Raw genomic sequence first — 27,486 nt, forward strand, 5'->3', positions numbered from 1 at the left:
GGGAGGAGGTCAGAGTCCCTGCTCCTCAAGGGACTTTCTACCTGAAATGCCACTCGCAACCTGAAGGGTTCCTCGAATGTCCCATTGCAGTGAGTGGTGGGAAGAAGAGGAGTTGGGGACACCAACCAATCCCCCTGCTTAATAGTGGTCTCATTTTTCTGGCCTGGATCTCTCCCGGAGGCCTCCTCAGCCCCTACATCCTGCCTTGTCCTCCTTTGGGGTGGTCCCACAGGCCTTGTTCACCAAGGCCCGGCAAAGCTGCAGACCTCCTCTGAGCATCTAAGCATTGTTCCGCCCCGCAGGCTGATCACAGAGCGCGAGGCGGTCGTAGCTGCTGACAGACTCAGAGCTGTCTTTCCCTCTTTCCCCTCATTTCTCTCCTCCCTGCTGGCTCCTTACAGCCTTGACCCCCACTGCGTAGTGCTACCACGTGGCTGGGCAGGACTCCCAGCCCCCACACCCTTGGCCAACTCCAAGGCAGTATCTAAACCCCAGGCATTAATCACCTCTCACAGTTCCTTGGCCCTCCAAGGTGTGCCCATGGCTACAAGCACGTGATTCAGTGCACAGCACACCCACCAATGGCTCAGAAAACATCTGCAGAGTGGCCACGCGAGGGATGGGCTCTGAGCAGGACCCACCTTCTCCATGTTCCTAGAAGACCAACAGACCCCAACTCTGGTGTCAACTGTCAGGAGAAAGCAAGGGGAGTTGCCACAAGGCATCTTGGTGGGCTTGGAGGTCTGCCTCCCCCACTTCTTTCAGGGGAGGGATAAAGAGGAGAAAGAGTGTCACCAATGAGTTCTAGAGAGGAAGGGTAGGGCTGAGAAGTAGTTAGAGGCTTCTCTCCTTCCTGACCAAGGGCAAAGCCATGGCCATGATCAGCTAGCTGCAAGCTCATCCTTGCTTGGGGGGAGGCCTGCTCTTCTCGTGCTTGTCTGCCTGGTTAGGAGTCGGGAGAGATGGGCTGGGAGCTGGAGGCAAGAACCTTGCCCGAGCATAAGAACCAAAAATGTCAGTGTGTGGGCACTGAGGGATGACTGGACAGGTCCAGCCAGGTGAGAGGACACTCCAATTTCCCGGTGGCTCCCATAACTTCACCCTGCACCCTCCCCAGTTGTAACACAGCTCTGAAGACAGCACCATCGGGCCCACATCTGTGAGTCCCCACAGCCCAGCCCAGCAGGGGATGGGCATTGAGCACCACTGAGCCACAGAGCAATGCTTTTCTGGAAGAGACCCAGTGACGGAGACCCAGAACCAAGGAGAAGAGGGCACAGGGAGGAGAAGCAGAGAACAGAAGATAATGAGACAGAGAGGGAAAGAGACAGGGAAAGCTAGAGAGTGAAAGAAAGAGGCAAGGAAGAAAAGGAGGGAGAAAGATCAATTTAGAAAGGGGGAGAGAGCTGGGGGAGAGGGACAGAGCGAGAGAGAAAGAGAGATAGAGAGATGATGTAGATGAGGAAGACTGAGGTGGATGAGCCAGGGCATGAAGCAGAAGACAGCCACATTGTGTCCTCTCACCCCTGGGGCCTCCACACCTAGGAGGCCAAGCAGGAGGACAGTGGGCCCAGCCTGGCCAATGCAGACCAACAAGCCTGGCTCCTCCTGGTCATCCCAGGATGACCCTTGGCCCCTGTGGTCTGGCACCCAGCTGCTCCCCATGACTGGTTCCCATTTGTCCATCTACCCTCCCAGCCTCTCCCCTGCCCTTTCCTTGTGGGCTCCTGAACCGAGGTCTTGGTTTCTCTTCCCTCCTCCATATCCCACCCTCCACCCCGCCTCTCTCCATGTTCCTTCTGCCCCAGAGCTCTGCACCAGTCCTTCCCCTGCAAAAATAATGACGGAGGTGGGTGCTGGAGGCCAGGGCACCATTGGGGGAGGTGGCGAAAGGAGGTGGCAGCTGGAGAGAGTGGGATCTGCTCAGTCAAGCACGATGGCCTAGTTTCCCGTCCTCCACTCAGGTGACATGCAGCCGGTTTGCACGCTCACCCGCTTGGGGCTGTGGTTAAAAGCTCCAGTAATGAGCCAAGAGCCCTGGACCAAAGGCTGGGCTGGGAGATCAGCCAGGTGGAAACACCAACCACAGAACAGGGAGTGCTGGATAAATCCTTCCTGGGCCTGCGGGTTGGGGGGACCTCAGGGGAGGACTTCTGGGCTTCGGAGCTGGAGCAGCCTCTAATTCAGCACCTTCCAGTGCAAGGAGGTGAGAGGTCATGCGGGAGGGATGAAAGGAAATATGGATGTCCCCCCCCCCCGCCCCCCGATTCTTGCTTTCCTCTCTGCAACACCACCGTGGGGCGTTATATGGTCCTGAATTTCTCAGACCCTGGGGGCAAAAACTCAAGTTGCCCGACTACAAAACTGCCAAGTAGGGGAGGGGAAGGCCTGAGTAGTCTCTGTACTCCTCCCCAAGGCAAGCCGCTTCCTCTCGATGCAGAACCCACTCCCCAGTTCTGACGTCCCCTAGCCAGAGCCCAGAGAAGGGCGAGCCCACAGCCGGTCTCTAAAGGTGCTATATGCTCCCCATGGTGCACTCTGTGTCCTCTTGGGGAAGGGGCTGGGAGGGGACTGTGTGCCCCCCAGCGTGCTGCTCCTGTGGACCTTCACCTCAGGGTCTTGCTGCCTTGGAAGCATCATCAATCCTTGTCCCTCACAGCATGGTTCTTTTGGCCTCTCTCCTGTACCTTTCAGCCAGCACCTTGACCTCTTCTTCCTCTCTCCTCTTTGCTTCTCTTTCCATTGCTTCTATTTTGCAGCATCTAGCCCTTTAAACTCCACCCCGCTCCACCTTTCTTTCCTACCCTGGAATCCCTGTGGGGAGCAGACTGGTGACAGTTTATCAAATCCTTCCTGCTACTTTGACCCAGGACAGTCACCTCTCCTTGTTGATCACCTTTAAGGAAAATAACATCATACATTCCAGGTGTCTTCCCTGGTTGGATTCTCTTTCCATTTTACAGAAAGGAAAACTGAGACTACATAGGGACTTGCCCCACACTCCCACTACTAGAAAGCAGGCTTTCGGATCCAACTGGGCCCTCTCGGGTGCACCCCTGTGTGTCCACTGGGGCAGCATGTGGTCCAAATGCCAGTGGGAGGCTCTTGTTTAATGAGTGTTGTTCTTAGTGCTTCACTAATCACACAATGACTTAATCTCCTCAAGCCTGTGCAGTATTAGCCATTTTCAGGAAACTGATGCTCACAGGAGAGTCGGCCCTGCAGGGGGACTGCACACATCACATTCCTTGTGGGCATCTCCTGGTCTAAGCAGGGCTGCCATCTCCCACTTCCCACTGCTCTCTGCGGCTCAGTGGCTGGTGCTAATGTGTCTCTCCCCTGGGGGCTGCCTTCTTCCCCAGATGCCTGGTGGGGGCCTGGGAGGAATTCAGGAGGTATGTTCCAACACAGTGTGGAGGCTGATTATTGGTGTGTGAGGAGGCCTTTGTCCATCGGTAGCCAGCAGGAAGGCTGTGTGGGCACCTGCAGTTCAGAGCTGGCGTGGGCACACAGCCCACGGCAGGGGCTCTGACTTCCCACCTTCCTACTTCTAGAGCTTTTCCTGACCCTGATAGTGGCTGGCTGGCTGGCTCTCTTTCAATGAACACACATTGAGTGACTCCTGAGTGCAAAGGGTGGGCAAAAAATACAAACACAGTCTCCGTCCTGGAAGAGAGATAGACATTAAATGAAGAGTCGAAAATAATTCTTTGTATGTGTGATGAGTTCTATGCAGAGAAAGGGCATGGTTCCATGAAAGGACGAAGCAGAGATTATTTTATATTGCTGTGTCCTTAAAGGCCTCTTTGGGGACAGGACATTTCAGCTGATATCTTAAAGATATGTAGGGTTGAACAGGAAGAGGGAACATATGCCAAGGCCCCGTGGTAGGAAAGAACTTACAAGAACCTAGAAAGGGTCAATGAGAATGTCGTGCAGAGTAACAGGGAGAATGGAGGATAGTGAGGCTATGGAGGTGGGCATTTCTCTCACGGCCTGCAGAGAGAGATCTTAGAGTTTATCCTGAATGTGGTGGAATACAGTGGCAGGGAATGATCAGGGGAGTGACGTGATCCATTTTGTTTTAAGATCTCTCTCGTTGTTGGGCAGAGAATGAATGAAAGGGATGAAGGAGAGAACAAGAATGAGCTGGACCCTGAGTCAGGACGCTACAGCAGAGATCCAGGCTAGAGGTGATGAGGCTTAGGTAGAGACACAAGCAGCAGAGACAAACTGAGTGTTTGGTCCGAGCAACCTCTTAGGTGATAGGAATGTGGGAGGGTGGAAAAGGAGGAGTCAATGGATCTCAGAGCTCAGGCTTCACTGGGAGTCCGGAGATGCTACTCCCAAAGATGAGTACATGGGGTGGACACAGTTAGTGAAGAAGACATCAAAACTTGTCTTGGCCATGTTCAGTTTGAGATGCTGTTGCATATGGTTTGATTTCTCCCTTCTATGAATTGCTCTCACGAACACCCAAATGCGTGCGTGTTTTTATTTTACAAATTAAAACCTTACCTTGGCCCTTCATTGCTCACTACTCTTCTTTGCAGTCATGCTTCTAGAAGATGACCCTTCTTGTGCTCTCTCTGCTTCCTCATTTTCACTCATTTTTCAGTCCACTCCACTCAAGCATCTATCCACGGCACCCTGGCCACCATGTTGCCAGATCCAGTGGACTCTTTGTCCTCATCCAACCAGCAGTTGGCAATATCATCCCTCTGATGGTTGCCCTCTTATTCTCTGGAGGTGCCTCTCCTCCTCTATCTGACCTCTGACTTGAGACAGTCACCAGGCCCCTTTCTAGATGGCCTCGTCTATTCCAACAACTGTAACTGCTACACACTGACCACTCTTCCCTGTCTCTTGCAATGATTTTACTAACTAGTTACTTTGCTCCTTGGCTGATCTCTATGAAAGACCAGTACTGTGCTACCTAGTCCAGAGCTCTTGTGTCACCACCGACTCTATGCATTTGACTGGCACTTGATGGGCACTTCTGAGATTTGGCTGGCTGAGGGCACCTGGGATGCTGTGGTTGGAATATTATCACTGGGCAATGCTCATGAGAGGATAGGATGCACTGGCATTTCTTGCAGGCAAGTCAGGCTGTACATCTTTTGTTTTACCTGATATTTAACAGTTTCACTTGCTTGAGTAAATATTTGACAATGTCTAGTTTTATAAATTCTGCAGATGAAATGTCCCCAAGCCCAGCATTCCCCTCCCTCTTAAAGTGAAAACATATACAGCATATTCGGTATAATTGGTACCAATGCAGTGGTATGAAGCACCAACATATCCATATGCAAAGACCGAGTGTCCCCAGTTCTCAATAGCTCTGGAGGTTGTTCACAGTGACATGACCCCTCACCTCTCCTCCCACTCCTGTCACAGGCTCTCGGTTCTGCCTACTCCCCCACTCCTGGTGGCTACTGCTGCAGCTTAGGGCCTCATCCTCTCCTACTATTACTGCAATAGCCTCCCTTCCTCCAACCATCTTCCAGAATAGTCCTTCTAGGACACTCAGTCTGTCACTTACTACCCTGCTTACATTTCTTCAAGGCCTTCTCACATTCCTAGTATGAAAGCCTAGTTCCTCAGCAAAAAAGGCAGCCTGTGCCACTAATACCCAGCTTCTTTCACCTCTTCCGCCTCCTTCCCCTGGTGGCCCCTCTTTCAGGCCTCTGCACTTCGCACACATTATTCTTTATTCCTGACACCTATTGTACCCTGGATCTGCCTCCGGTCTGCCATGGCATTTCTCTCCCTGGGTCAGGACGTGCTTACCTGTCTTCTCTCCTTACATCTGAGCTCTTTCAGGATAGGGCAGCTCTTCTCATCTCTGTATCCCTAGTATATTTATGAGCTCAATACATGTTTTGTATGATGAATGAATGAGAGATCAATGAACAGGACCTGTGCATGTGGTCAACTGGAGAAGAACTCCCAGTGGCCTGCACCTTTGGAAGGACCACCCAGTGGCACCGGATTGCTTAGCCTGCTTTGTCAAGATCATCCAGAGCTGACCCCAGATCTGTACACAACTGCAGGGAAATGACCCTGAGGATTCCAGAGGTGGTGTGGGGTACACATGCTTTCCTCTTCCTTCAGCCACACATGCAAGTGAGTCAGTGATGAGAACCAACCAGGGGAAACTGGACTGCTTCCAAGGCAGCCTGTCTGGACCTGTCTTGGGAGGTGCTGCTGATCTGATCGGTGAGAGAATCACGAGTTGTGCAGGTTTTGCTTGGGCCTCCCTCTTTCCCGTAGGTTTCCACAGAGGCTGCAGCAAATACCTGACAAGGGCTCGGGATGCAGAAGCACAGATGTTCTTGCATCTGTATAAACAGGTACAATCTTGCATCAAATTGCTTGTTAACACTGATCAGTGTGTGGAATCAGTTTATGTTGAGGGGAAATGAAGCGTCCTATGCCACTGTGATCAAAATGAATTTCGTCATCTCATTTTTTTTCCTTTAAATGCGAGCAAGACAGTGTCTGGCAGACAAAAAAACTGGTTAGGAGCTGAAAATAGGTAATAGCAACAGCAGGGTGTATTAATTGGCCGGAAGAGATGGTAAGGATCTAGAAGGTGAGGCCCCAGCTGAGGCCTGGGAAGAAGTATGTAGCTGTGCTCCAGGGGGAGTCTGCCACGAGATGTAGAAACCTGGTTTGATTCTGCAATTCTTGGCTTATGTGATTTAATTAAAAATATCTCAGTCCACTGGAGGGTTATTTTTGTTAGTCAGAACTCATAACATGTTCCACAAAGGTCAAGGCCTTTTGGGAAAATGTGATGGGGCTAGGAAAACAGAGCAGGGAGAAGCTGACTCAGGGTGTTCCTGGTGACAACACAGGAATAAAGAAAGTCTCCTTTGAGGGGGCCTCAGGGGGATGACTGCCAGTCACACCTGGAACATTCAGGAATCCAAAGAACTAAGTTTCAACTACCCAGACAAATTAGGAGTCAAGGTGGATGCCTGAGACACTTTTCCTCAGGGACCCAACAGCATCACTGTTGGTCAGTGGTTCTTAAACTTAAGCATGCACAGGATCACTTGGTGGGCTTATTCACCCCAGACTGCTGGGTCCTACCTCCAAAAGTTTCTGATTCAGTGGAACAGAGACTGAGAATTTGCATCACCAATAAGTTTCCAGGTAAGGCTGATGTTGCTGGTCTGGGGACCACACTTTGAGAAGCAAGACACAATGCCAGTAACAGTGGGTGGCATGGGAAAAAGTCAAAGCTTTGGGGTCAGATATCTTGGGTTTCAGTTTGGTTTCCTCCTCTAGCTACTCAGTCCAAGTCAGTGGATCTCTCTGTGCCTCAATTCCTAACCTAGAGAACAGAGATCATGCGTATCACATCTACTGGGCAGGGATGCTATGAATTTTAAGATGATAATGTATGTAAAGTTCCTAGATTCAACAGGGCTTTATATACTATTGTTTTCATTATGTACCTGGAGACCACTTCTGGTGAGTGACATGCCAGGTGAGTGAGTGGATTCAAAGTCCCCTCTAGCTTAGATATTGAGAATATCCTTCCTTGCCAGGCATGGTGGCATATGACTATAATCCTAGTGGCTTGGGAGGCTGAGGCAGGAGGATGGCAAGTTCAAAGCCAGCTTTAGCAACAGTATGGCGCTAAGCAACTCAATGAGATCTTGTCTCTAAATTAACTACAAAAAGGGGTGGGGATGTGGCTCAGTGGTTAAGCACCCATGGGCTCAATCCTTAGTACCAAAAAATAAAAATAAATAAATAAATAAAATACCCTTTCTTAACCCCAGGACTACAAAAACAAAAAACAAAACAAGGAAAACACCTTTTCCTTCACTGCCAATTAACTGTGCCTGAAATTGCATCATTAGACAATCATCTGATGGCCCTTTAAAATATACATATAGCAGAGAGAGGAAGCTGAATCTAGCTCAGACCTCTTGAGACTTATGAATTGGTTTCTCAGCTCTGCTTTCTTCCCAGATGACAGGATCAGAGCACAGCAAATAAAGCAGAGTCAAAGGATGCAAGAGGACCTGATTCCACTCCATTTCTCTGCCACTAGAGAAATGGAGTGGAATCCTCTCTCTGGCCCTCCATTTCTACCTAGGTAAATAAGAAGTCTGAACTAGCTGATCATTCCAGGGGTCTTTTGGTGCTGTGCTTTGCAAGTGGACTAACCAGGACTATAACTGCATGCAGAAGAACCTGTCTTTAGGTGGGATAGGGTTAAGGGCTTATTTGGCCTGGCTTTAGATCTCAGCCATTGATGAGCTCTGCTACTACCTAACCTCTCTGTTCCTTGGTTCCTTCATTTAGTAGAAATGAACAGCACTCACAAAACTATTGCAGAGACAGAATGAGGCTTCGCAATGTGAGATCTTGGAGCAGCACCTGCTGCACACGGTCGATGCCTGATACATGTGAGCTGTCAGTGTTATGCTTCCCAGCCTGCTCCCTCACCAACGCCCTGCTGCAAGACCTCAGGAAAGGGTGACTCCCTGAAAGCCCCTCCTAGAAGTTCCACATGGAAGAATGGTCAGGTCAGGTACAGTGGCGCAGGCCTGTAATCCCAGCAGCTCCAAAGGCTGAGGCAGGAGGATCATGAGTTCAAAGTCAGCCTTAGCAACTTAGTGAGGCCCTAAGCAACTCAGGGGGACCCTGTCTCTAAATAAAATGCAGAAAGGGCTGGGGATGGGGCTCAGTGGTTAAGCATCCCTGAGTTCAATACCTGGAACAACAACAACAACAAAAAAAAGTGGTCAGCTGGAGCCACAACTGAATGTTACACAGGGATTGAGTGAGACCCCTCTAGAGCTAGAGCCTGAGTAATCAGGAAGGGGTTGAGTGGTAGGGATGTCCGTTATGCAGGATGTCCAGTTCACATGTGGAAGTGACTACACTGATACGGTATTGTCAACCCTGGATTTGTTTGTCCCCCTCAACTAGGGTCTCCAAGATGTCCACACATAGAAGCAAGGTAGTCCTCACCTCCCATGATGATTTTTACTGTCCAGGAGAGTCCTTGTCTATCTATGGCAAGGTAGGGGATGGGAGGGGGGCTTGGAGAGGTAAAGGGTCAAGACCATAAGCCAAAGACACTACCTTGTCTGTCTGTCTTCCTTCCTTTCTGCTGTGCTGCTGAGGTTCAAACCCAGGGCTTCATATATGCTAGGTAAGCACTCAGTCCCTCAAAGACACCACTTTTCACAGAGACACACTGCTTTCCTTTCCTTTAGGCAGTAGGAGTGCAAAGTTTTCAAGCGGTGGAAATAACTCCACTTCGTCTCTTCCTGCCCGCCCCAGGCTTCCTTCTATCCTCCTCTAGACCCATGAATCTGCCTGGGCCCTCGCCTGCTCTCGCCTGCTCTCCCTTTCCTCCTCGTGGGAATTCCTCAGGAATGAGAGAACTCTTCTGAGATTACACGCAGCACCATGGGCAGGATGTTCTTGAATAATTTCTTCCCAGTGATGAAAGGCCAGAGCCTTGCAGTCTGTTAAGTTTGACAGACAATCTGTCTTCATTTTGAAATGTCCCCTAAAAAGAACAATCTGTTATACTCTGGCCAACACATTTGAATGGAAAGAAATAATGAAATCTGACCCAAAAATCACAAAGGAAGGAGTAACCGTGGTGGAGGGAAGGGATACACAGGAAACTTTCTGCTCCCAGCTCAGCGCAGAAGTTGCCCTTTGTGCATTTTCATGGAAATGATGGATACCAGTGCCCTCCGTGTGCATGTGAGTCACACTGGAAAGACTCATCCAGGCCAGAAAGGAGACCGCTCACTGTCGACACGGAACATTACCCCATCCGCTGGCTTTCAAACCTGCTGAAGCGAACATTTTGGGAAGGAAATAGAGCAGAGCTAAATTTCCCAGCCATGTGAAAACAGAGAGAGGGAAGCACATATCCTCAAAGGATCCCCACTTTGGCTGCGGTCTGGCTCCTATTGCATCCAGAAAGGATGTCCCAAGTGCAGGGTGGTCCTCAGAACGAGCTCCCCTATCATCTCTCTCCTCCTCAGCAAATTCCAGAAAATCTAGCCAGGTTTTATCCAGTGGGCAGATCTGACTTCAATCTAGACCTGAGATGTTCAAGGTCTCCCTGGGTTGGGGTCAGGGTAGAGGTTTCTGTCTTGCGATTTCAAGTGGGAAAGATCATAACAGAAATAACCAACATTTACAGTACATTTACTAAGCTTTGATTACTGAGTTAAGCTCTTCCTGTGTATTTTAAATATTTAATTTGCAGGAGGAAGATCCTTTTGTGGCCATTTTACGAATGTGGAAACTGAGACTGACTTCTCCTTGAAAAACCAACAAACAAGCTTGGCTGGTAAACCCTGGAATAGGCATGGCACTCAGAGCTCAGGACGCCGTCTGTTCTTACTTGCTAAAGTCTGGTGCAATACGTTCCTTTATGGAATGTGTCTTCTGTAGAAATGAGACACAAAAGCCCAAGACATCAGCTTGCAAGAGCACCAAGGGCCCACTCTGGAAGCTAATGTCAGGGCCTCCATGATGTTCAGACTCAGCAGAGGGGGCAGATTGGGCTTTGGTCCTGCCTCTCCTCCTTTCCATCCTAGCTTCTAAGAGTTATCCCCCCCACACCCTTCTCCCCCGAGAGGCATTCCACCTCTGTCCTCCTGGTTGGGCTCCTTCTTGGGGCATGCCGTGACTTGGGCTGTCTCGGTCTCCAAGGGGATGGGTGATTTATGTCCTTTTATTCAACAAACAGCTTTGTATAGAAGGGATGCGACTTGCTGAATGTCACCAGGCGGGGGCAGGGAAGCTGTGCAGAATCCCAATGAAGCTTTCTGGGCCTGGGCAAAATGGCATGGGGAGACTCTGCTATTGTGTGTGTTTGCTCTGGTGGGAGGAAGGGCAAAGCAGCCAATCCTGAAAGGTTCCAGATAGGGGGATGGAGCAGCAAGGAAAGGCCCAAAGCCCCAGTGTCCTAGTTGTGCTGCCAGTGCCTGACTTTTCTCAATTTTCTATGCCCTCCTGGCACTCTGTAGGAGTAGGCCTCCTCGTCCCTGGACAAAAATTAGGAGGGCTCCTTTCTGTGGGGCTGAGTTAGTTCAGAGGCTGAGTGTGCCAGGACCTTGGAACCCTTGGCTGCAGAATAAATCAAGGGGCATGGAGACATTCACTAGGACAACATCGGGGCTCCGCTCTGCACACAACCCTTCCCAAACCCAGGAGGCCCTGTGGTCTACCTGCTTTCTATGTTCATCTTTAACCTCACCCCATGGATGTCTGGGTCTGTAAGTTCTCTGACACCATGAGCCATGCCTATTCCCACATACATACTCAGGATGCCCAGCACAGCCCTATCTTCAAAACACAGTAGGTACTCAATGTTTGTTGAATGAATAAAAAATGTCATTTCATTCCCTATTAATCCTGACACCCATCATTGCCCTGGAGCCTGAGGGCTGCTCTGGGATACCTGACAGAATGACAAAGCATGACCCCAGTGTTTGGGGCAGATGATTCTCCATGGTGCCAACCAGTGTGTGACAAATGCACTAAGGAACGGGAAGAATGAGAGCTGCAGGACCAAGGTTTGGTCCCACTCTCTGCCTTCTCTCACTGGAAAAGCATAATCCAGTCTCACCTACTCCAAGCCTGACTCCTTTCAGCAGCTGGCCCGGTCCCCAGCTTGGTCCCTCCCCAGCACAGGCTGCGGTGGCTGATCTGAGTCTGCAGCCCCAAGGCCCCCATGCTGGCTCCCTCAGCCTCCCCCACACTCAGTCACCAGGGAGGACGGCAATTAGTCTTCATTATGCTACTCGGCATGACCTGGCCTGGTGAAAAACTCCTTGTTCCCCACTTTTCAGATCAATGTGGACCTGGCACACAGGATCCAGAGACTGGCCACATAGGGACTGGGGAGGGCAGAAGAAAACATTCAGAGCCTGTGAGAGAAGCAGGTCCACTCTTGCCCCCAGAGCAGAGAGGTGGCAGGGTCCCCTGGAAACATGGGGCAGCTGGAAAGAGCAAAGTGAGGAGAATGGAAAAGGACAAAGGCATGTGAAAAGGCCACAACAATGGGGCAAATGGAAGGGCAAGAGGGAAACGAAGAAAATGAGATCTCTCTTTGGTACGTCCTGATGTGTGCTTTGTTCTGTATCATTTCCTTGGAACACCCCTGTAGGATACCCCACATGGCAGAGGTGGTGATAAAGGGTAAGAGGAGCTGGAGGTAGAAGAAAGGAGGGCCAAAGGGAAATGCTGAGCATTTATCTATTCTCTTTCCTTTCCAAAACCTTGGTCTTATCTGCACTGAGAGCATCAGATCCTGGATTTCAGTTCTGGGAGTCAGAGGCAGGACCTTGGCTTTGCCGAACTAAGGGTTGTCCAGGGATTTCAAGGTCTCTCAGATAGCACTAAGCCCTTGTTTTCCTACCTGCACTCAAACACCCCAAGAGTGAAGTCAGGGTCTGTCTTCAGGATCTGTAAGTCCCCTGAGATTATAAGCCATGGCTGTTCCCACATAATGTTAACACATGGGATGCCCAGCCTAGTCCATTATCAGAAGGCAACTTGTCTACCCTTCAAAATCCAATACCCTGCATCCCTGCCCCATTCCACAGGTATGTAACACAGCCCTGGCTCAGATATACTATCAACCAACAGGCAGGGTAACTCCCCAAGCTTCCCAACCCTGGGGCAGAAAGAGTCCCTGTCCCTCTCTCAGCAGGCCCTTGATACTTCAGAAGCAAGTACAAAAGGGGCAGATTCTACCAGGACCTCTGAAGAAACAATTCTGCTGACTGTACCCAAGGAAAAGAAGGGAGAGAAATGGGGAGGGTCCCTACAGAAGGAGGGTGCCGGTCAATAAAGAAGTGAGCTTAGGGGGCATAGTGAAAGAGAAGGAACACAGGGGAGCAGTAGGGGTCTCACCCTCCCTCCCCAGGAAGCAGGGGCTCCAAGGCTTTGATCCTCAGTCCCTAAGCAATGCCATCCCTGCCCTTTCACTCTGTGGATGGAGATACTGGCTAAGCACTAGGAAAGGCAGCTCTTCATGATCCCCACCACATCCTTCTATTGGACTTTGAGATTATTTTCTTTGTTGCCATCCTGTTAGTTAATTTATCTCTATGAAATCAGTTCTTTTTTTCTTTCTTTCTTCCTAAAATCCCTCAATCCAGTCCCCTTTCTTTTGCTCCTTCATGTTTTGCCTCTGCCGATTTGAAAAATGTGCCTGAGCTTACGAGTCCTGGGGGCTGGACAGGTGGCAGTGAGAGTGTGGGCTGAGGGGGCTGTTCCCTGGCAGAGATGACCAGGCGCTGATACATCACCCCCGCCCCGCCATACACACACTTTCTTCTTCTTCCTCCTCCTCTTTTTCTTGCTCTGGAGGGTGGCAGGGTGGGTGTACTTCAAGCTACTTTGATGTGAAGTATCCCTAGCGACTCTAATGGCTCCTGGCCCCAGCACACTCCGAATGACTCCCAGGTAGAGACAGAGGCTTGGTTCAGCGGGGAGTGATTGGCTAAAGATCACGTGACTCTACCTCCCTCAGCCAATCAAGAAGCTGCCGGGGCTGAAGCAAAGATTTCACCCAGGAAATCGCTTGAGACGTCCCAAGTCTGAGCGGAGGTGCCTGGAGAACCTGGGCGGGTGGGGTGTGGGAAGGATGGAGAGTAGGGGAGCCCGGAGCGCCGGACACTCACTCTAGTACGTCGCGGTTGAACTGCTTCTTGCTGTTGCCCAGGAACTCGCCGATCATCTGGCGGCTGAGGCCCTTACGCTGGAGCAGAAAATGGGCCACACCGATGGGGGTGTCCGGGATGAAACCGCGCGAGATCAGGAACTGGATGCCCTTGTCAGGGTTTCTGGAGGAGAGGTTGGAAGTGGGGAGTAGTAGTAGAGAATGAGCCAAGGCTGTCTCTGACTTCCATCCTCTCTCTCTTCCTACCCGTGAAACCCATAAAAGGGCCCGGAGGTCCTTGGAAACCCAACTTCCTAGGAGATTCTTTATGCTGCAGAGGTGTCTCCGCTGATGCATCCCTCCTCTGACCCATCTCACACAGAGGTTGGGGGCGGCGCTGGAAGGAGGTTAATGTGGAGGTCTTGCATAGGCAAAGAGAAGTCCAGAACAAGTGGAGGCATAGCACCCTTCTCTATCCCTGCCTTGCTCGCTCTGGATCTTACCCTGAGGTCTCCCAGGTCTACTGAGGAGGCCCTTCCTTCTTACCTGTATCCTGAGCTCAATCTCAGGTCCCCACCCTGGAGTCCAGAGAGGGTGGGGGAAAAGAGGTGAGATCTCCCACTACGCCCCCCTCCTTTCCTTTGCATGGTGGACACAAGGCTACTGATCTCTAGTGTGAGTCTCTCCGTGTGGGTGTGTGCCCTTTCCTAAGGCAATTGCACTCTCAGTGCAGTCTGCAAACCCATGCTGCTCCCTGGGCTGAATCTTACTGGTTCAGGAGAAGATAAGTACAGAGATTGAGGGTAAGCATTTGGAACCTTTTATAGCACTTTGACATTTTCAGGACAACCAAGCATGTGATTGTTTTTCTAGCAATTCATTTTTATTGTGTTTTACAAAAGCATCAGCCCACAACATATGAGGTGAGAAAAACCAAACTGGTCTTTCAGGAGGGATAGTTTGAGACTCTCCACTTTGAGGGATAGAAGTATCTCAGAGTTTTTATGTGTAGGCAGAACCGATGCTGCGGCTATGGGGGTAGGGTGGGAGCAGGGGTGAGGGCAGGGCTGTGCTCATCAGGTGAGGAGGAAAAGGAGAGATGGATTTGGAGTCCACACTGGCTTCCCCTAGGTTTGCTTCGTATTAGAGTTGAACAGTGTGCAACCTGCCTCACTTTTGTGAGTCATTTTCTTTTCTATAAATGGCATAATACATATTACTAGATATTATTGGGAAGATAGCAGATGCTTTATGTCAGCTGAACTATGAACAGCAGTGAGTGTCTTGAGGCCAGGGGCTGGGTCTTACTCATCTTTGTAGTTGCAGTGCCTAGCACTCAATAAATAATAGTTGAATGAATAAATGAACACACATGTAGGCAGGAGAGACATCAGTGCTCTGAGCCTAGGGCTATGAAGGAAGGGGTGAATGGATAGTGATGAGTATCTCATGGTTTTTGAATTTCCATGAGAGGGGCATGTCTGCTTCCTCTGTTTGGCATTGTCTGTGCACATTCTGGTTGCAAGGAGTAGTCAGGTTAGGATCTCTGAATTATGGCCATTAATTTTTCTCTTCCCATTCCCCTATTCTTTTTCTAGTCTGTCTCTGCTTGCTTCATACTTTCTTCCTTGTCTCCCTCTCCTCCTTTAATTCCTTCCTTCCCTTGATCTCTACCTGTATTCTTTTCACACACTCTGTCTCCTTCACCCAGTCCCTCATTTCACCAATCCCAAGAAATAATGCTGTTTCCTCAATTTCTTTTTTCTTCTTTGGTAGTAGGGATTGAACCCAGGAGCAATTTACCACTGAGCTACACCTCAGTCGTTTTAAAAATTATTTATGTATGTATTTATTCATTCATTCATTCATTCTTGAGTCAAGGTCTTGCTAAGTTGCTGAGGCTCACCTGGAACTTGCAATCCTCCTGCCTCCACCTACCAAGACTCTGGGATTAAAGACATGGGCCACTGTGCCTGGTTTGTTTCCCTAATTTCTTATTCTGAGTGCTTCCTGCTCAATTTTCATACAGTTTGTTCTATTATTTAATCAACACTGTATTTTCTTTTAAATTCTTTCACTTTTCAAACCCTCACTCCAACTTAAATAGTAGTAGTCATAAAAAACCTGTATTTTATATTTTCCCCTCTAATGCTTCTTAAAATAAATTTATAATGAAAAATAAAATGTGTACTTCCTAAATATTATCTCAGTGATCAAGTATGACACAAAAATACCTGGAAAGACCTCGGGATGATGTGGTAAACTACCTAGCACCCAGTTTGGTGGAGAGGGAGACCCCTGTAAATTCAAATCCACCATTTTTCCGTCCCTCCCAGGCCCTCTCCAGGTCCCCAGTGTGCCAGGCCAGAGCTCACTTACATGTTGAAGAGGTTGAGGCCAATGCGGTAGAGGCGCTTGCGCAGCGTGTCGGTGGACAGCGTGGGTGACTTGCAGCTAGCAGGGTTCTCGCAGTGGTAGCGGGGCAGGCTCAGGATCATGGCCTGCAGGGCCTCCTTGGAGGCGGAAGCCGATACTTCCGAACCTGACTTGGCGGATGTGCTGCTACTGCTCAGCTGCTCCGAGTTGTCACCCGCCTCGGCCTCTGTTCCTTTCCCTGCCTCCCCAGTCTCCTCTTCTTCCTCCTCCACCTCTGTGGCCACAGCCTCCTCCACCACCGACTCCGCAGCCACTGACCGGGGGGCTCCACTGACTGCCACTTCTGGGCACGTGTCCTGGGAGAAGGCGTCCCCCTGACCCACAGCGGGGGCCTCCGGGGCCTCCTGCCCAGGGGCCTCACCCTGTTCGGCTTTGCCGGCCGCGGGTTCTGCTATGGCCTGGGCAGACTGGGCGCCCAGGCAGTTGGCCACAGACAGAGCGGTGGAGGAGGAGACCGAGATGTTCTGGCTGGCGATCTGCACAGTGACGTCCCGGAAAGCCATCATGAGGGTGCCGCTGTGGCTCTGGGGCAGGCCGGTGGTGGCCTCGCTGGCCTCATCTCCAGGCCCTGCGCCTGCATTTTCAGGCTCCCGCATCTCAGTCTCCAGACAGGGCTGCCCGGTGCCTGCGTGCAGGGCTTGGTGGATCTGGTAAGCGCCGCTCTCCTGCAGGGAGCACATGGTCTTGAGGCTCCAGGTGTTAAGGGCGTCGTCGATGGACTTGGCCAGAGACTGCACCTGCTCAGTGAAGGAGTCCTCCAACTCTGTGAGCGTGCCGGCGAAGGTGGGCGGCAGGGAGGGTGAGCGCACTAGCGGCAGCCCCATGAGGCCGTAGCCCTCCATAAGGGCCTTCTCAGCCGCCAGGCTCTCGGCTGTGGGCGCCCGCACCTTGCGCAGGGAGATCCGCCGCGGAAGGCGGCTCTCCAGGAGCGAGTTGCGGATCTTTTCGAAGTTCTTGCTGAGCTGGTACTGGCGGAAGGCGGTTTGGATGGTGCAAGCAGCTCTCCGGGACACCAGATGGCCCCCGTACTTGTGTTCTAGCATTTCAATCTGCAACAAGGACAGCGGAAAGGGATCCATTAGGAAGGGATGTCACAGCCTGGATGGTAGTGGTGGATATCAATCAGTTCAGTGGGTCACCTGGTCCAGCTTTGGTGGGGCCAAGGAATGCATTGCTGGGGACTACTAGGGAGCTCATGTCTGAACATTTCTACCATGTCATGGCCTCAGATACCAGGCCCTTGGTAAGACTTCTAGCGGTGCAGGATATAGGATTCCATTCTGGGGATTGGTGATGTCTCAAGGGGCAGAGGAATAAGGTGTTGCTGATCGTATCCAACCATAGCTACTGTGGTGGTTATCAAAAATGTTCCCATCAGCGATGTGTATTGAAGTACTTATCTTAAATTTGTATTAAAATACTCTGTAAGAAAAAGAAGGGTTAAGCAACACAATATTAATATTAATAAAAATATTAATAAAATCATTGGAGCTCAGTTATGGCCATATGTGAGTTTATTGTGCTATTGTTTCTACTTTGGTGCACACTTAAAAACATTAAACCATTAAAAATTAAAAGAAATGCTAAGGAAAAAAAAAATACAAAAAACAACTGCTGCTATTCCCTCCCTGCTTCCCCAGCATTCATGTCACTACATTGGGATCCTTCCCTTTCCTTGCAAACATCACAAGGATTGAGACCAGGGTTTGACTGCATTACCAGTACCCAGCCCAGGGTCTGGCATATGATAGGTGCTCAATAAACATGAAACTAATAAAAAGTTGGAGGTGTATCAGGAGTGTGGGTCTCAGGCCACAGTGTCCTACAGTTCTACAATTTAAGACACTTTCATTCACAGTGGGAGCTGTCCAGCCAGGACAGTGTTCGGTGGGACTGGCTAGTGTTGCCTCACCTGGGCAGATTTGGCCCCAGGAAAATTTTTGGCACTGACCAGTTTGTGTTCAGGGGCCTTGCTCACCTTATCTCAGCTCTGGCCACCTGCCTATGGTCTTCTCTGTGCTTAGGTTTCTATGTTCTCACTTTATCCTTTATCAAAAACTCTCAGAAAAGGACTAGAAAGAGTATTCTCCTGAGAAGTGAATGACCATTAACATTACCATACCTCCTGGAGGGTTTGCATTTTAAATAAGGAAGGAGGTTTAAGGGGAGAGGCCTAATTGGTGGTATTGCAGACTCTGGTTCTCAGAGAAGTTTAGGAAGCAAGGAAATGTTCTGGGGTCCTAAAATTATGTCCTATAGGCTGGGGATATAGCTCAGTTGGTAAGAGTACTTGCCTCGCATTCATAAGGCCATGGGCTCAATCCCCAGCATCAAAAAAATTCCTATCCATAGCCTTACCCTTCTCTTACATATTGTGTTATTCCTGAACAAAGAATTGGGAAAGAAAAACTGAGACTCACCTCTCCAGGCAAGAGCAATGTCACCACTCCCATGTTCCCTAGGGACTATGGGTATGAGGAGTAGAGGAAGAAAGGCCAGGTTCACCCCTCAGTACAACCCTGCAACCTGCTTTCCTCAACCCAACAAAGGCTGCAGCTATACCACCCACAACTTCTGCAATGCTCACTGTTTCCCCCTGCAGGGTAGCATGGTGACCCACATCCTGGACCCTCAGAGGTGTCCTTTTAACCCAGGGGACCTTATGGATACAACCCGATTTCTAGTGACAATTCCAGGTAAAATGGGAAGTCCCCAGTGCTAGTCTTTGGCTCTTCTAGTCTTGTCATTCAGTGCCCTTTTCTATTCCCAAACCTATGGAAGTCACACTATCTCTCCTCCTGTATCCAGCCCTAGCCCTACTCTCCAGGGGCAATTAGAAGCTTATTCAGATACAGGTATAAATGACCCACGAGGCTTCCCAAAAGTAGCTGCATTTTACAAAAGACTCTAAGCTGCAGAAGAAAGATTGACCAGTGGTGTCATTATCCTAGTGTTGTAGGGGTCTTCAAAGTATTAAAAATTATACTAGGATGGGTCGGGAATGTAGCTCAGGTGTAGAGCAGTTGCCCAGCATGTGCAAGGCCCTGGGCTCCATCCCTGGCACTGCAAAAAACAAAACAAGCAAGCAAGCAAGCAAACAAACAAACAAAAAAACCCCATAGCAAATGTATTGGTTATTGCGGTGTAACAAACTATTAAAAACTTAGGTGCTTAAAACAATGCCCCTTTATTTTCTCATAGTTCTTTAAATCAGTTGTCTGAGCATGGCTCAAATGGGTTCTGTGTTTAGGATGTCACTAGGCTGAAACCAAAGTGTCAGCTGTGGCTGCAATCTTATCTAAGTCTTCTTTCAAGCTCACTATTCTTGGCTGAAGCCAGTTTCTTACACTTGTAGGTCAGAGGCCCTCAGTTAACAAAGGCTGCCCATGTTTCCCTGCTGTATAGCCCAAGGAGCAACATGGAGTTTGCTTTTTCAAAGCCCACAGAGGAGTATTTCTTCCAAGGTTTTACTTTCTTTTAAAGGCCAGACCTGATTAGACCAGGACCACCCTTTTGGTTAACTCAAAGTCATGTTGGACATATCATATCACATATTATAGGAGTGATAGCCATTATATTCATTTGTCTCACTCAAATTTGAAAGGAGGGGATTATATAGGACCTGTACCCCAGGGGTAGGAATCCTGGGGCCATCTTGGAATTCTGTCTACAATACCAATGGGACAATTGTCTACTTGGTCTTTATCTGAGCAGCACTGCATGAACCCAAAGGAAATATGGATATCTGCTTCCAAGCATTTTGTTCCTGCTCCAGCAGAAATCATGTTAGAAGGGTGAGAACATTGTAGCTTGGCTCATTCTTCCTGGTAAACTCTGACATGTTCCCTGAAGCCTAGAATGGATATTTGGCCTTGGCTTATCCAGGAAAGTCCTCCAAAGGCAGAGTACAGAGAGTGAGGGGGAACTCATCATAAATTGCTTCCTTCCCTTTTAACTTCCATCACCCTTTTACCTCTCCTCAGGTGTGATAAGAAACTGGCATGAGGCCCCGACTTTATATCTCTTTCCCATTGGCCTATTAGTGCTTCCTAGAGAAACCTTAGCCCAAGATTTATAAGATGCTACTGGCAACTGAGAGAAGGTATGAAGCCCATTGCCTGAGATGTTCCAACATGGTAAAGGGGTCCATCTCCCTGGCATGGTGTCATCCTGTTTAGAGGCAGAGACTTGAGATAATCCTCAGAGACTCCTTCTGCCAGTCAATGTCTAGGCTTCAACCAAGAAAAGAAAAAAAAATTTTTTAAAAACTGATATTTATCCCATTCCCTAGACTTTAAGCTCCATAGAGGCAGAGACCGTTCCTGCCATATTAATTTCTGTATCCCCAATGCTTGGACAGTGCCCAGCACACAGTAGAATTCAATGAATAAGTACTGAATAAATTAAAGAGAAAATCCCAAGGTCGTCTTTTGTGACTCTCAAAAACCTTCCGTGTCTGACCCAGTACAGATGACCTCCCCTCTCTTGCCTCCTCTGGACGTTCACTACTTGTCCCCTTCTTGCATTTCCAATCTCCACCCTTCTGTTTGCTGCTCCCCACCTGCCGGTGCACACCCTCCAAAATCTCCCCAGGATAAAACAGAGCTCCATTTGTCTCTCCTCCCTCTGGAGCACTAGTCAAATCTTGTTTTCCACTGCACTTCTTGGAAGACAAGTCTACCTTTTACCTCCCTCTGAAAATGTATGCCAAACTGGTGATCCAACTCCCTATGCCCTACTCCTCACATTCTGGCTCCCACTCCCATGGCCCATCCTCAACCTCCCTCCTCCCTCCTTGCTCCTGATGTTGAAATTCTCCTCTTGAAACTTTCCTCTTGATTTTCTTGCCCCTATATGGTTCCTTAATCTTAGACTCTGGCCACAAAAATCCCCGCATGGTAGTGTGTCACCTGCCATTCTATACACATATTTTCTCATACAGTTCTGACATCTTCCATGACTTCCATGTTGGAAGTCATTAGAGCAGTGACAGGGAGCTGATAATTAATGACTAATTAAGAGGGGGAAGTGGCTCAGGCAGAGCCTTTGTGGTGACTCTCACCAGGTTCTGTAAGCTAATGTCTTCTCACCTCTCGCCTTCTTTAAGAGAGGCTCTTCAACTATCATAACATTGCTCTACTTTAGTGGATTGATGAGCCAACGTCTACTTCCTCCATGCTGGCTGAACTTGGACAAGTTTATTAACATCTCTGACTCTCAGTTTTTCTTATCTGTTAAATGAAGCTCATCCTGCTGATTCTGTAGCTTGTTATGAGGAATAAATTATTTTCTCATGTAGCATCAGGCACATAGCAGGTACTCAGTAAGTGGTAGGTATTTGATGATGACATTGATGGTTATGTACATGACTCCCAAATCTCCATTCTTACCCTTGATCCTAGACCTGCATTTCCAATAGCATATTGGTCTCTCTGTTCATCTATGTAAAGCCATCGTCTTTCTCCACCTCACCCTAATCACTTTTCTCTTATACCGTCATCCAGGGTGGGAGCCTCGTGTCTGTCCTTGGGTCCTCCTTTGCCCTGTCCTTTGCTTTGTCTCCTATAGCCTCCATCCCCGTCCTTTGTCCTTTCTCAATCATCCTCTACTTTCTTGCCAGAATGTCACCACATGGGACTCTCATTGAATATCCAGCAGTCTCTAACTCTCTCCTACTTCCTCTCCCTCCCCCATTCACCAGACCCGGCACCTGCCTCCTCTGTTTTAACTGCACAAACTACATTCACACCCCATCTCCACTGCCTACTGCCCCCACCAGCCCTGGGCCTCCTGCTGGGGCATCTGCTCAGCCTTTTCCTTCAGCCTCAACATCACCCACCCTCATCCCTTTCCTCCATGTACAAATGTTCCCCTTTCTTCAAGACCTGTCTTGAATATACCTCTTCCACATAGCCTTCTCAATTTCCCCAACCACACAGGGGGTCTCCTTTCCTTTGACCCCCATACAGAATGTTGAGTCAAATTTCTCTTGGATGCTCAGTTTTGTCCATGAATCTTTGTGTATTCCATCCCACCCACCCTTCCCTGTCTACCTTTCCCCCCACGCTCCAATAGAGCATAAGTTATTTGAGGTATCAAATACTACTTAGTCAACCTCAGACCCATCTATAGCACCTAGCATGGTGCCTGGCATGGAGCGACTGCTCACTGAAAGGTATTTAAAATCAGTTATTGGTTCATCTCCATTTATTCCAATCAGTTTAGTACAACCATCTCCCACTGATTCCAGGCTCATGCTGGCTGTGCCCCCAGCTTGCCCTGTCCCCTGATAAGTCCTTTCCATCCTTTGCAGCCCACCTTCAATGCTCATGGTCACTGCTCTGCCCAGAACTCTCTTAGCACTCACAGACTATCCCTCAAAGGCAAGATACTAATATCTGTCTCTTTATTCCTAATATGACAGATTCATGGTTGGGCTTAATAAATATCTGTGGACACGAACGCAACTGAACTTTCTTCTATACCCCAGTGGAAATGAAAGTCCAGACTGTCCTCCTGATCCAGGTGTGGAGCCAAATGCCCATCCTTTGTTCCCCTCCATGCTCCCCCACACCATTCTCATAGGACTAAAGAACTCAGCAGTGCCCCAGGTCAGCTCCATCTATCCAAGCCAGGCCTTCCTAACACTCCAATTCTGTTTTTAACCAGGGTCAGGCCAAAGAGCTGAGAAAGGTGGGTGTGGGAACAAGGACAGTCCCATGCAGGGTCTCCAAACCCACTGGCCAAGGAGCAGCTCTATTCATTTCTCCCTGAGCCCTATGAATCATGGGTAATTATGGGCTCACCTCCTCCCAAGAGAGCAATCTCTCAGCTTCTGCCAGAAGAAGCAATAGAGTGGGGCTCAGGGGCTCTATTTCTAATGAGCTTCTCAGTGTTAATTAGAACAGGCTCTCTCTTTTCAGATTGCCTGACAAGTTAGCTGAGAGATGGTGGCCAAGTCAGTGTATTGGAGTGGGGGTGGGGGGAGTAGGGGTAGGGAGGTGGCATGGACAACTAGCTAGGGGAGGTGGTATATAGCTGGGGAACATGGACCAGGTGAGGGGGACTTTCAGACATGAGCAAGGATTTCCTTTGATCCAAGATCTCTCAATTGAGAACATCAGAACCTTGTGTTTTATGAGCTTCTGGAACTTGACAAGGCAAACCCTAGCATGAGATTGAGCAGCAGAGTCTGGGGAGGGAAGAGGCACTTTGGGGTTGTTCAGGAGGCCCACAGGAGAGGTGGACCTGTGCTGGATAGGACTGTGGTCTCCCTCAGGCCTGGGATTGTGTCTCTCCTGTGTGCCCACCTCTTGACTCACTATCTGAAACATGGTAAGCACTCAGCAGGGAAGGCTGCCCTTTCCAAGGAGGCTATGCCCTTCACTGCAATAGCAAGGGGTGATAGAAGGTACTGGATTAAAATCATGTTCTGTGGAATCCTTATCTTGGCTGCACTACTTCCTAGAGCTGTGTCTCACTCTTTTTATCCCTGAAATGAGGATGGTAATAGTGCCCACCCCACAGGGATATCATGCAGACCTGGGAGACTGTTCATGGCACACGCTCAGTCCCATGCCTGACATACAGCTCAGTTAGCACTAGCTGGTACTGCCTGCATGCCAGTACCCACTACTGGAACGTGAGCTCCTTGAGGACTGGGACTGTGTTTTTCACATCATGGTGAACCCAGACCAAGCACAGGGCCACTATCAATGCTATTCTTTAAAACTGAATGGGGGTACAAGCCCTGATATGCCTTGCCTTCACCACCATGCTCTGCAGGCTCATGCTCCAGGGCCCTCCTTTGGAGTTGGAAGGAGCCTAGAGACATTCTTGGCTCCTGCATGGATGAGGCTCAGAGAGGGGAAGTGACTTAGAAATGTAGCCAATCACTCCCCCTTGGAGAGGTGCCCCATGGTGAGACTGGGCCCTGTGGCTTAAGGTGTGAGATCTCTTGGGAGGGAGACTACTATCTGGGAGAATGTGGATTCTGTCTAGGGCCCAGACTTGGAGAACAAAACCTGGATGCTACTGACCGTAGGTCCACAGCCTCACTGTGCTTGACCAGCACAGCTTTGCAACGTACATGGCCAGGATGGACTGTGGATCAACAATGGCGCAGACCAGTATTCAAACTCCCTCAAGGGCTTGAATGAATTTGGAAATCACACCGGGGCCCTCTACATCCTTGCCACAGCCACTTTTCTGAAGGGGTCCTCTGTCCCCCTAGGATTAACCTCAAAGATCTCTGTGAGAGGGAGCAAGAGTGTCCTGGATAGAAGGAGCAGAGGACAATGGGGCAGGGTAAGAGAATCTCCTTGTTATGATTTAGATGTGGTGCCCCCCCAGAAAGCTCACGTGTGAGACAATATAAAAAGGTTTGGAGGAGAAATGTTTGGGTTAGATCCTTAAATTAATCAGTGATTAATACCTGATGGGATTAACTGAGTGGTAACTGGGGGCAGATGGAGTGTGGCTAGAGGAGGTAGGTCATTGGGGCATGGTCATTGGGGTGTATATTTGTATGTGGCAAGTGGAGTCTCTCTCTGCTTTCTGATCATCATGTGAACTGCTTCCCTCCATCACTCTCTTCCACCATGACATTCAGCCTCACCTTGAACCCCAAGAAATGGAGTCTGCTGTCTGTGGATTGAGACCTCTGAAACCATGAGCCCCTAAGTAAACTTTTCCTTCTCTACAATTGTTCTGGTTGGGCCTTTTAGTCACAGTGGCAAAATAGTTGACTAAAACAGGGAAGGGCTTTGGGAAAGGACATTCAGGAACAGAGAAACTCAAGGCTGGGCCTCATTCATTCATTCATTCGTTTGTTTGCTCATTCATTCATTCATGCATTCTCCATATGAGCATTTCCGAAGCTCCAGGGACTGTGCTGGGTGTTGGAGAACAGTGGTGGGAAAGATAAGGGCAGCTTCGCGTGCACAACTCGGGAGCCACCTGCTCTTCCAGTGGACTATGAAGTGAATGGCGCCCCTGGAGGTGTTCAGTGCACAAGCTGCTCCACCCAGTGACTTGAGGACAACATGGTCCTTGTCCTCATGAGTGGGACAAATATCAGATAGTAGAGTAAATTATGGGCATTCAGTCGATTCACCTTGAGCCTAAGTATGTGTGGAGACCACCCAGGTGAAGCAGGACTGTGGATAGGCAAGGAACATTCTCAGCAGAGGAAGTAACATCCACCAAGGTATGGGGAAGGCCCAGAGGCAAAGCACAGCTGGACGGTTCAGGGAACGGCCATAGGAATGGCTGGGACTCTGATGTGGGGTTGGGTCTGTGACGGGGGAGTCTGCAGAAGCCTTTGTACTGCACACAACGGGAAGCCACCGAGGGCTTTCACACCAGGGCACAGCATGGTTAGATTCAGCTACAATCTGGAGACGAGGTTGGAAGAGGCACCGCTGAAGCAGGGGAACCAGTGGGAGTTTTCCCAGGGGCACAGACAAGAACCCCTCCCCATCTCTCCTTATGTCACTAGGTTTTTCCTCCCTCTTGAGCATCTTCTTCATGCCAGGCACTGTTCTAGGACCTGGGGAATAATAATGAATAAGCCCCTTGCCCTGACTTCAAGGAGAAGTCAAGTCAACAGGAAATAAAAATCCAAAGCTGCAGAGCAGTGACAGAGAGCACCTGCATGTAATGGGTGTCCTGGGCAGCCTTGGGAGGGTTGGGAGGCTGCCAGAGAGGAGGAAGAAGTACCTAGGTGATTCCTAAGGCAAGGAGGACAAATGCGGGAGTGTTGACGGGAGCAGGAACTTCAGAGATGGAAGTAAAGGGAACAGCATGAAAAGCCCCAAGGAGATATATGAGGTTGCTAAGATCCAGAGAAGTTAAGCTGCTTGCCCAACGTCACACAGCTCATTGGCAGAAAGGGAGAGAGAGAAAGAAAGAGAGAAAAGTAGAGACCAGTCTCTTGTAAATATGTGCTGTTCTCAATCACCTTGCCCTTGCCTTTGATACCCTTTTGGCCCTTTTCCCTCGCCCTCAGACTATGCATGGTCTAGAAAGATAGACAAGCCAGGGGACATGAGCTGTTCCTCAAGGCTGGACTCACTTGGCAAGAGGTCCTGTGTTATATCCTCTGCCAGTCCTCACCTTTCCTGACCTCATCCTACCAGCTTGACATGCAAAACCATCAGTTAGAATTATACCTATTATCAAAAAGTCTATAATACTAATCAGAATTCTTCACAATTCTCTATAGCCACTCAGTCAGTCAAAATTCAATGAGTCTCCTGCCCAAGCCAAAGCACAAGTATTCTTTGGGATTATGAGCTGGATACCCCTTAAGTGGAACAGCAATATCTTTGCAAGGAGCAGGTAAGAGCATGTTTTTTTCTTTCTTGGTACCCTGTCCACTTCTTGCTTTGTATAGCATGGTTATTTAAAAACAAGACTCACTGAATGAGATGTTATTATGTCTAAGAAGCTCTGCTAGATGCAAAGGGAAGGGTACAAAAATGAATGCAAGGTAGTTTGTGTCCTCAAGGAGACCAGACAGTGGTGTGGAACTGCATGGACTCTCATCTGGGCCAAGTGACTCCCAGGTCACACTGTCATGTTCCTGATGGATCATCTAATAATAATAAAAAAAATCATTACTGGGTATTCTATAGTTTAATTGCTAAATAAGTTAAGACCTTCCCTTCCTAAAGCTATCACAGTACCACGATGAATGGAATGATGAAAAACACATCTAGTCACTTTTTCACACGCCAGTACTTCCGTATTTAAAACTTGTTTTCTTTTCTCTTTAGAATTTCTTCATTTGATCCCAACTCATTCTGCTCTCCTTCTTCAGGAAACTCAGGATTCTCATTTCACCTTTAAATTCAGCCCTCAGAACAAAGCACAGGGTGCAGACAAGGCCCTGGCCAGTAACCCTGAGGCTGGGGCCTTATTTGCCCTCCTGTGAAGGATGCTGAAGGTGTGTGCGCTGTGTTGGCAGCTGCTCCACTTACTTCTGGTGCACCCTGAGCTCACAGTAGACTGAAACCCTAAAGCCTTTCTCCCAGAACCTGGCCTGCCCACCTATTTACTAGTGCTACAGCCTTTTCTAAGTTACAAGCAAAACTTTAGATTTCTTCCTATTTAATTTGAATTTTTTCATTTAAATATCCTTCTGATAAGATATATTTTTTAAAAATCTTAGATTCTATGATCAAGATGCTAGCTGTTCTCCTTCAGCTTTATGCCATTAGAAAGTTTGGAAAGTTTGGGAAATGTAACTTTCATGCCTTTGTTCAGTTCTTTGTCAAAATGATTGACTTGGACAGGACCAAGGACAGCACTCACTTAGCTCCACTGGAATTGGCACTGATAGAAAACCAGTGTGTGTGTGTGTGTGTGTGTGTGTGTGT

The 27,486-nt window shown here is 49.0% G+C and overlaps 2 protein-coding genes across 29 annotated transcripts in view; both read right to left on the reverse strand.

The window, feature by feature from the left end:
- Erc1 (ELKS/RAB6-interacting/CAST family member 1) overlaps positions 1 to 27,486 on the reverse strand; it is a 1,605,700-nt gene that overhangs the window by 1,381,547 nt on the left and 196,667 nt on the right. The window lies entirely within an intron of this gene.
- Positions 1 to 27,486, reverse strand: part of Iqsec3 (IQ motif and Sec7 domain ArfGEF 3) — a 115,591-nt gene that overhangs the window by 32,199 nt on the left and 55,906 nt on the right. For all 9 annotated transcript variants that reach the window (XM_048787524.1, XM_048787516.1, XM_048787515.1 and 6 more), the window contains 2 exons: positions 16,049 to 17,154; positions 13,692 to 13,853 (listed from right to left, as the gene is read on the reverse strand). In XM_048787524.1, the coding sequence (XP_048643481.1) occupies positions 13,692 to 13,853; positions 16,049 to 17,148 (1,262 nt within the window). In that variant the 5' untranslated portion in view covers positions 17,149 to 17,154. The remainder of the gene's footprint in view (positions 1 to 13,691; positions 13,854 to 16,048; positions 17,155 to 27,486) is intronic.

The sequence above is a fragment of the Marmota marmota genome, unplaced genomic scaffold, assembly GCF_001458135.2.
Source record: "Marmota marmota marmota unplaced genomic scaffold, marMar, whole genome shotgun sequence".
Classification (NCBI taxonomy): Eukaryota; Metazoa; Chordata; class Mammalia; order Rodentia; family Sciuridae; genus Marmota; species Marmota marmota.